Source organism: Eurytemora carolleeae, unplaced genomic scaffold (genome assembly GCF_000591075.1).
Source record: "Eurytemora carolleeae unplaced genomic scaffold, Eaff_2.0 scaffold675, whole genome shotgun sequence".
NCBI lineage: Eukaryota > Metazoa > Arthropoda > Copepoda > Calanoida > Temoridae > Eurytemora > Eurytemora carolleeae.
Genome location: NW_019396903.1, coordinates 71,567 through 81,865, shown reverse-complemented (window position 1 = coordinate 81,865; position 10,299 = coordinate 71,567). Strand labels below are relative to the sequence as shown.

The following is a 10,299-nucleotide window of genomic DNA, read 5'->3' as shown; positions in this document are numbered from 1 at the left end:
CGTAACTTTTAAACAATAGGGATATCCAAAAATGAGGATTAAGAATAAAATCAAAAGTGTGTACAATACTCAGATTAAGCAATCAGGATTAAGGATATCTCATTCTAAAGCTTTCAGCTCTTTTTATTTTCATTTGCAATTTTACTGCAAAAGTTACATGCCCATTCCATTTCAACACTGGCAATGGTATCTTTGGATGGAGCTGGCCACATAAAATTAATCTGACAGTAAAATAATACTTTCGTAAGATTGTGAGACATTAACCACAAAACTGTATCATTCTATGTTCAACCTCAGAATTATAATAATTAATATTTCTTGAATTCTACGACAGTATACACTGAATAGACGCAGAATGAAGTTGTCAGAGAAAATCAAAAAAGCACTACAGCCGATATCTCTTTATGCTTTAATGAATCTAGGTGTACTACGTTGTGTTAACCAGAAGATAATGGAATAGGAAGACGACATTATAGCAAATTTACAGAAATTATATTCGATGTTGTTACAAGGCAAAAAGGTTTACTAGACCTTAGTAAATCACTTATTTAGATAAATGGGCCTGTTTACACTGCACAATTGTTGTGTATCTAAAAGTCGTCTTCCTATTTCAGAGTTTTCTATTTAACTCAATTTTTACTGTAGTTTTACATTACCGAATACATAGAATGATTTTATTTCAAAAAGAATTATTTGACATTTTTTTAAAATTAGGTAAATCATTAGATTTGCTTTCCTTCTCTAGAATTCTAGAGAGTTTTGTTACTTTTTATTTTTATTTTTTTCAAACACTGACCAGTCATTTGACCGTCCTCCACCTTTATACCATATAATACATCAGCATTCAGCAAATAATTTAGCAGATTTTGAAATTGAAAAGTGAAGAAGTTTATGTTTAGTGTAAGCTGTTTTTAAGTTAGGGAGAAAAAACTCAAGAGGGGGGCATGCACCCCCCCACCCCCGCCCACCATTCGTAATAAAGTTGAGTCTGTTATTTTTTTTGTTCTAGGAGCTGCTTGTCTGAATCCAGTTCTAAGTTATCAAGGGTTAAGTTTGGGTTTATCAGTATCAGACATTATACTTGTCAATGGACTGTCAACTTGTCTCTCCCTACCCTCCTCTCCAATCACTGGTAAATTGAAAGAAGCATACTTAAAGAAACAAAACCATAAAAAAGCTACCCAATTAGTGAAATTCTCACAATTCCTTTTGCAATCAGAAAGGTTTTTTTCTTGCAATGTAATCTTTTTAGTAATTCAGCATCAAATGAACAGTCTCAAGGATATGTGCTGAGATTTTAGCAAAATATTTGGGAAATTGATATTTCATAAATTTTTCTCAGCCGGCATGTTACCCTAAATGAAAAGAATCATTAGAAATCTAGAACAAGGAAATATAAATATACATAAATAGCAAAATCAAAAACTAGCCAATTTTGTTATTTTCCAAAAGCATTTGGTCTTTCTTGAAGTATTTAAACATCTCAATAGTATTTATTTGCTTATTCATCTTCATTTGCAAAAGATATGAAATTCTCTAATTCTTTTTCTGTGATGGTGGCAAACTAAAACAAATTGTTTTCCTTTTAAAGAAATATGGAATTATTACCCCACTCTTTTAATTTAAATACATCAAAGAATATCTTCTCAACAATGTTCCTGCAGAGGTCCAGAATGATCAAAACTTTTAAGCAAAAAGTGGTTGTTTAAAGGAATTTATTTATAATAAATCCAGCAAGTTTAAATAATATATCCTGGAACTAAATCTTGTAAAAGAGAGAGAACCCTGATCATGGATTTAAATTGATTAAAATTTGTTTAACCACGTCTTTGCTGTTCAACAACTTCTTGCTATTCATAAAGTATGATACCTGAGTCTAAAACTAAAGAATGCGCGAATTTTAAGTTCGAGGTTAAAAGTTCTGTAAAATAATGAATAGCTACTTAAATATTAAACTTTCTCAATTTTAAATTTGAATTTCCCGGGAAAATCTGAACCAATCAGAGAAAAGGATTTACGGAGAGTATTACATAACCATCGCTAATCAGCTGTTTCTTTCTTTAACAAGGTTTTCACTTTTAAATATATCGTTAAGTTGAATGCCGCTTTCTCAGCTGCAGCTGAATGATGATTGAATAATAGACAAATAGGGAAAATGCAGGATTTCAAGATAATTTAAACCTCTGTTTAAATTTTAACTCGTCGATTTCGGCGAGTTAAATATTTAACCACAGGATTAAATATTTAACCTCCGGGTTAAAGTTCAGGTTTAAATTAAGTCAGAAGTGGCATTTAACCATGAACTTAAAATTTAAGTCAAAACTTTTCGTTCTTTAGTTTTGGACTCTGATCACTTTTAAATTCATGCAAAATTTCATTGTATCGAATTTCTAAAAAAAATTCTATGGACGTAAAGTATAAGATCAACAATATATCAAAACTTTTTTTTCAAACAAATCAATTATTTTGCTTTTGAACATTTTTGACAGTTAATTACAAAAATTAGAGTATTTAAAATAGATACCAATTACTTAATGTTTTACACTTTACAGGTTATATCGGAGATAAAATTGGATACAAAAAGATGTTTGTTGTTTTAATGGGTCTCAGTGCGTCACAAGTTTTTACCTTGTACATACCAACAGTAAATACTGTACATAAATATCAGGAAAGAATTAATCTATATAATAAAACAAGACATTCCCTCTGGCTGGCCAAACGGCTGGACCAAATGGGCTGAAATTTGTTGAGAGGACCCATTGGTTTCCCAGGGTAACATAGGCCAAAAAAAATCATTTTTTTTCAAAATTTGATCTGAACAAATTCCACAGGCAATGCTGGGGACTTCAGCTAGTTATTTATAAAACAGTTTGGAAATTTTAAAAATTTTAGGAACTGAAATATTTCTAGATTGGAATAGACTCCATGGATGATATAGAGAGCTCAGCAAAAAAGGGATTGTTCAGAAATTTGAGTTAAAGAAAATACTCAGATCTTCTTATTTTTAAATTTTATCTGAAAATTAATCAAAATTCAAACAAAGGAATTGAGTTTTTGCCACAAACTCTGATTTTATAATCACTATATCTTTGGAACCAAATGTTGCAGACCTTAGATATTTCAAACTATGAATTTTGTTAGATCAAATAATCTGAGTTTGAAATATCAAAGGTTTACAACATCGGGTTCTAAAGATATTGAGGTTTAAATATTTGATTTTGTTCCAAAGACTCAATTCCTTTGGGTATTTGGGAACCCATTGGATCTAAGTGGAAGAAGTGGACGTACAAAATTTGCTAATGTTTAGGTCATGCATTAAAAAATTCTTTCTGAACAAAATTTGTCAAGATAAAATCATTTTCTGAATATGTTGATGGGAACTTCAGCTGTCAAGACACATTGAGTTTTACTATTCAGAAAATTATTTGCCCCAACAGCGAATATGATCTGGAAATGTATGTACAAGAAGACATCTTTGATAATATTACAAGAAAAGCATGCAATCAATATGGTTTAGATGTTTGTATTTATAACATTGATGAAGATGATTCCAACCTGATTTACTGCGAAGTTCTATTGAAAGATGAAATTAATGAAATTATATTTGGGAGCCGTGCAATAACATTGGGATTGTACTTAAGTTTGCGTATCCTTTTCAAGTACTCCCTGTTTCCTGGCTATAATATAGCTGACGCAATAGCAACAAAAATGGCAACAAGAATAAATGTTGAATGGGGGACTATTTGTTTTTTTGGAAGCCTTGCTAACATTATTTCTCCTATTGCAGTTGGTAAGTTTTTTTCTTCACAAATTATTTCAATGACAATGTCATAAAAAGCTAAACAAAAATGAGGTTTGATAATTTATTTTCAAATCAAGAAACATGATTTTTTTAACAAAATAATTCATTAGTTTTAAAATAAAAAATTATTTTTTTGTTAAAGAAAAAATTAATTGAACATTAATTGAAGTTGTTTACATATTTAGGCTATATGCTGGAATATGTTTCGTTTGATGTCCAACAGATTGACTGTGTTACAGGTAAAGTGTATTTATTGTTGTTATTCAGAGAATTTAAAAAAAGAACATGACATTCATCAAGGTACTAATGCAAGGAAAGTTATTTCAGAGGTGTACACATTTTTTGCACTGCAGTGTACTGTCTTTGGGCGGAAAAGTAAACACAAGAGGGATGTCAAAGCCTGACATGGAATCAATTTTCACAAAAATAATCAATGAAATATTCTTGTCATAGGAAACTATTATGTGAATTTTCAAAATTATCAAAATTGAATGCTTTTATCTTCCTCGGATACTGACGAACACTGATGCATCTATTCTTGTTTACAGATTCCGTCCAGAGAAAACTGGTTTAATATGTACGCAGAGTATACGCGACCGAAAATAACTTTCCTTGCATTAGTACCTTGACATTCTTTGCATTATTTCTTATCCTAAAACTGGCAACCTTAAACTTAAGTAGTGTATATGTTAGCAACATTACGTGGTTTGTAGGGTAAAATTTGAACCTGGAAAATAATTACCCCCTGGCCCCCATAGCGCAATTTTACAAAAGGGACTAGATTTAGTCATTGTGTTATAGGAGTGACTAAAGTAATAATAGAGACGGGCATAGTTTTTTTGAACAAACAAAATTTTTGAAAACAAACAAATTTTTTTGAAATTTTTTGAAAAAACGATTTTTAACGAAAGGTCGTCGTTAACGATCGTTAAAAAAACGACGAACTTTATCAAAACGGTCTTTTTTGGAAATTACATGCAACCTTATTGAATGTCGTCTTACATGAATGTCGTCTTACGTCATACTTTCTTAAAAACTACTCAATAATAAGTACAGATGCCCTTCAGGTTGGTTTCCTCTCTTCGTTAACGATTGTTAACGTAGGGGTCGTCGTTAAAGATCGTTAACGAAGATTCGTCGTTAACGACCGTTAACAAAGGGTCGTCGTTAACGATCATTAACAAAGGGTCGTCGTTGACGATCGTTAATGAAACGACGAGTTTTATAAAAAACGATAGTTTTGTTTTCGATTTTTCGTCGTCGTTATCATAACGAAACGACCGTTTTTCTGAAAAATGAAAACGTTATCCCTACTTACATGTCTATAACCTGTATTTTAAATTATTTTACTGCTTCTAGAGAGTCTGTGAACGTAGTTTCATAAAGAGTGGGATGTCTGATTTACAAATTTACCCATAAAACTGTTCTTTGATCAAGTATGAGTTATATATTAATGTTTATAATTTTGAAAAATGATTATTTTCAATTGTGGTTTCTCTGGAAAAGTGACTTGCATTTATAATGCAGGAAAACCATGGAAAAATTGTGAGATTTAACATTTAAACATGTTAGTATTAGTATTAGTAATAGTAATAGTAATAGTAATAGTAATAGTAATAGTAATGGCGCTAGTAAAACTACGGCGATATCTTCCACAATATTGCTTGGACAAAGGTTTCATTGGTACTTTTGTGAATCAAGCATGTCCCTCTCTGACGCCTGCAGTAACTTAAAAATTCAAAAGTTAAAACAAAATGAACAATAAAATCCTTTAACATACACTCTTTGATTGCACAGGGTTAGAAAAGAATGAGGAAGATTTTAAACTCCCGTTCTTTTTCTATGCCGGATTCATGGTGGCGGCCATGTTGTTTTGCGCATTCTTTATCGACGAGACTGAACTTGAACCGGAAAAGGAACTGGAATCAGAACCAGAAACAGAACTTGAACTTAAAACGGTAAAAGAAGAGATAAAGAAAACGAAATGGAGTACAGAACTAAATTGGTAAGTTAGACATTTTTAAGTTAATAATTTCTTACTTCGAATGTTATGTTCATGAAAATTGATAAGTATAAAATGGAATTAAGCCAAAAAAGTGTAGAATCTCCAATTTGTTGGTTCCACAGTACAGGTGTACTTCATACATTTGTACTTTATAACCTTTTGGGTCCTGGAACATCTTATTATAGAAACAAAATTATCTTGAAAATTATTTTATTTTCTCTAAATGAATTCTCTGACTAACAGTCATGCATTCCCGAGTTAATTTCAGTTAAAGCTTACTTAACATCCTAGTGTCCATTTCATCATAAACTATCTAATAGGAACTATTATAAGAATTGTACACTTTGAAATTAGGGTTTCCACTGGAATTCCGGGTTACGGTTTACGTACGGAAATGATCCGGAAATTTTTTCCATTTCCATTATGGAAAAGGTTCCGGAAAACCGGAATTCCGGAACGATTTTTTTTTTTCAAACTTTGTAAATATGAATTTAATTAAAATAAGAAAAATTCTTTAAGTTCCGGTTTACGGAATGGAAATTTTCCAGTTTACGTTACGTAAACCGTAAAAATTTCCGGTTTACGGAATGGAAACCGGAAATTTTTCCGGTTTACGAAATGGAAACTGGAAATTTTACGGTTTCCATTCCGTAAAACGGAAATTTTTCAATTTATACCGGAATTTTCCCGGAATTCCGGTTTACGCAACAAATTTCTGGATCATTCCATTTCCAAAAATGGAAACCCTATTTGAAATCCTTTCCAGGCTCAAATCCCTTTGAACAAATTCATAGCCTTATTTCACTTCTATTCTAATCTCTGTTCTGTGGTTATATTTCTTGAAAAAGGAAAAATAAATGCTTAGTTATTAAAATCATTTTGACATATAGACCAATTTTGAAAAATATGCAGCAAAACAAAAAATATATTTTTTTGTCATTGCTTTAGTAAATTATGCCTTTTTTAAGGATTTGGAGCTTGCCTGCCATTGGTTTCTATTGTTTCCTTCTTGTTTATGGTATAATACTTGGAGTTTTTGATGGTTTCTATGCTATTTATATTGCAGAAGATCTCAATATATCCAAGAGATGGGTTGGTAAGATTATGGAACTGAGCAGGGAACTTTAGAATGGATAACCTTTAATCCCAACTACTTAATCCGAATATCCACTGTGGAAACTTTTGATTTTAGTCCTTAATCCACTCTTTTTCTCTCTCTTTCGATATCTGTACATTATTTTCTTCAATGAGAGTGAAGGAATATAGTTGAAAATAAATTCTATCCCATGAGAGAAATCTGCAATTTCTAACAAATTAAGAATTTGTTTTCTTTCATTTTGTAAATTAATCGGTGAAAAAAATATTTAATAATACGTTTGAGATTCTTTTGTAACCAATTTTAACTAATGTATTAATAAATAAATAGGTGAGAAATTAAGTTAGGAAAACGAACCAATCTGGCATTCATAGAATCCAATTTGTTGATCTAGATATTTAATCTCAAGACTAACATAATCTCGAGATTATATTAGCCTTGAGATTAGCAAAAACAGAGGATTAAGCATTAATCCTGATATCCACCATTCTAAAGTTCCCAGCTCTGATATCTCTATTTTCCAATATTCCAATCACTATATCTTTGTGAACATTTTTATCATTAATTTGAAATATCAAAGGTCTCCTTCAGTTAGCAAAGATACGAGGATTGGAAAATCATAACTTTAGGGGAGTAATTAGTTTCCTTAATCAGTATGTCTATGTATCAAACATTTTGTTTGAGATGACATTTCATTATTTAGAAGATTTAGATGTTACAGTAGTACTTATTAAATGCAAAAACACCTTATTTTTAAATCTAAAAATTAAATAAATGAAAAATTTTTGTTTGTTTATTTTTATGAATGAGTATTTTTATGATTTTAAGAAAGGTTTTTTATTTTAGGAATCATATTTGCTGTGAGCGGAGCAACTAGTGCGCTGTTCACTCTTGTTGGCGGATTTCTTCAAAAATATGTAAACAAACAAAAATATTTTATAGCAATATTTTTAATTATTTTTTTTCTTTAGATGGGGAGTATGAATATCATAATTCTGTCGGTATTGATCATTTCCTCAAAAATTGTTATATTTGGTTTCAACAGGTAGGATAGAGATTTTAAGCAATTGTCGTCGTAATTTTACATGACGGTTTGGATAGGCCTTCTGAGGCGCCACAGGCTGCAATGGGAACCAAGCAATGCGGTTAGAATTTTCTATGGGCTTTTTAACGGTTATGTCCAGTCCTCTGAAAATGTAATATCTAGAGAGTATAATATTGGAGTAACAGAAGAGATTGATAGAACTGAAGTTCCCATAGAGTTATTGCTTTTGGCTATTGTGGAAATCGGAATTTTTCAGGTGGAATTTAGGCAGAATATATGTCTTTTTTTCTGGTGATTTTTTATGTTTATTTTTCCTGCAGACATATCTTACCACCTCCTCAAAACAGTGTTCAAGGAATCAAATGACTTAAAACTAATCTTTACAGATGATTACAATAATATAAAGATAGATTTTTTAAAGGTTTGCTATTTGTCAATATTAAAATAATTTAAAAATAATCAAAGTTGTGTCGATTTTTCAATAGTGTGATGTCCCATGTTTTTCTTTCCATTTTCAGTGGGTTGGAGTGGTGGGCTATGTACAGAAAATAGTTCCTGAAAACCGGTTTGCAACAGGACTTGGCCTGGCTGCATCATGTGCTTATGTAGCAGGTGTAAAGAGTTTTAAACTGTACATTATTGCTGTTTATATTAAAATAAATGTAAAAGTAACATTTAAACTTTGTAGTGGGGCATGTCTGATTCACAAGTGTACCATTTTACAAATTTGATTGATCAAGGACGATGGAATTTATCTTGTTTCTCCACAAAACACAGTGTAGTAATTGTTGATAACTCTGACTTGAAGTTGTTTTGTAATTCAGACATTAACAGAACTTGAAGAAAATATATATTTAATTTAAACTTTAGAAAACTGTGTTAGACATCAAATATTCAGGATTATAGAATTTTAACACCAGTGTGCACTCCAGTTTTTTCGGCAATTTAAAAACCACAGATTTCTTTGTTAAATTATGCTTATAAAGTCCATTTAATTGTATAGGAAAATAATAAACAAAACGAATAGGGCATGCAGAGTGCAGACACATCTAAAGCTAACAGAACGGTTTCTAGATAATGCGCCAAATACTTTAAGATTTGTGAAGTTTATCTTTTAGGGATTGCAGGGGGCAACTTTATCTCAATGACGGTGAATGCTCAGATTGGAACCCGCCGGATGTACAAAATATTTGGATTCATTGGCATTGCATGCACTGTTTTGTATTACGTCATATACCACGTGTTGATCAAGAAAGCAGAAGTGAAAACGACAAAAGAAGAAAGTATTGATAACATTGAGCTAAATCCAGTTGTTAATGCAAAGGAAACTGTGGGACTTTAATTATCTGTTGTTAATTTGTTTTGTTATTAAAAATTCACAAAAAAAAAATTTTAGTGCTGTAGTAATTATATTGTAATGATTGATTTACATGAATAAATTGTAAATAAAAGATTTGAAAAAGTCTAATTTTGAAAAACAATCATTGATAGAGTAGACAATTGCCTTGTTTGTGTTTTGTTAGAATACTATTAATGTAATAGTGTCAACTGTTGGAGAAAAAATTCACTGCCCTTTTTAAATTTTGATAAAAAAATTGAAATTAAAAAAAATTGCTGAAAAACTAATGTTGCAGTGATGGATCAAATCGCCTATACTGATCAGGTCAGGATTTTGTAGTAGCCAGCACAACCTTATGGAGGTCTAGTTGTCAACAAGTTTGGCTGTTCTTCAAATGGAGTTTTTAATGATGAACAAATCTCCATCTTCTTTCTTTATAAATGTCTCTATTTCTTCACTTCATCAAACTAAAAATTTTCCAATTTACTGTTTAGAAATTCACATTTATTAAATATTTAATTAAACCAGTATTTTTGTGTTCATTGCTTTATTTTCAACTCCTTCCGATCTCTTTAAGTTCAATCTCTAACTTCTTAAGACCGAAGTCCGATTCAAGGACTAAAAATGGTAATCTATCCCTCTATACAGTTCTGTGTTACTCTACAAACTAGATCATTAATATCTATAATTGTTCATCAATTGGGGGGAGGGGGGGGAGATTTTAAATAAAAGGGAAATGCTTTTTATAAAATTTTGAAATAAATGGTGTCAAGAAAATTTTCTTCTTGTTTTATCTTCGGGGAGGAACGCTTTGAAGATATGGGCAAGCTCATTTTTTGTCCCACCACACCTGATTGTCTATGTCTATAAATCTCAGAGGAGGTCAGGGCCCCCTAGGATGCCCAGGGGGGGGCAAGAGGACTACTTACCCCCCCTGTCTTTGTGCCTGACGCTAAAATTTATAAATATACAGTTTTAATCTCTGTTTGTCTGTTTGTTTGTTTGTTTTTCC

General features: G+C 31.2%; 1 protein-coding gene across 2 annotated transcripts; it reads left to right on the top strand.

The window, feature by feature from the left end:
• The first annotated feature begins 295 nt into the window (after nt 1–295).
• On the top strand, nt 296–9,411 carry LOC111709933 (uncharacterized). Of its 2 annotated transcripts, XM_023483902.1 has the most exons (13): nt 296–422; nt 1,010–1,132; nt 2,553–2,668; nt 2,911–2,955; nt 3,349–3,790; nt 3,988–4,041; nt 5,600–5,807; nt 6,776–6,903; nt 7,750–7,820; nt 7,875–7,948; nt 8,111–8,204; nt 8,467–8,560; nt 9,067–9,411. In XM_023483902.1, exons 1-13 carry the CDS (start codon nt 356–358, stop codon nt 9,288–9,290), a joined length of 1,740 nt encoding a protein of 579 aa, XP_023339670.1. In that variant the 5' UTR covers nt 296–355; the 3' UTR covers nt 9,291–9,411. The 2 variants fall into 2 exon arrangements, with proteins under 2 accessions (XP_023339670.1, XP_023339671.1); XM_023483903.1 differs by lacking the exons at nt 296–422; nt 1,010–1,132 and having other exon boundaries at nt 2,584–2,668; nt 2,893–2,955.
• Nucleotides 9,412–10,299: the final 888 nt, after the last annotated feature.

Coding starts and splice junctions, on each gene's coding strand:
- LOC111709933 (XM_023483902.1), top strand. CDS start 356: ATGAAGTTGTCAGAGAAAATCAAAAAAGCACTACAGCCGATATCTCTT. Junction 2,669..2,910: donor ATACTGTACATAAATATCAG/GAAAGAATTAAT, acceptor AAATATTTCTAG/ATTGGAATAGACTCCATGGA. Junction 5,808..6,775: donor TGGAGTACAGAACTAAATTG/GTAAGTTAGACA, acceptor GCCTTTTTTAAG/GATTTGGAGCTTGCCTGCCA.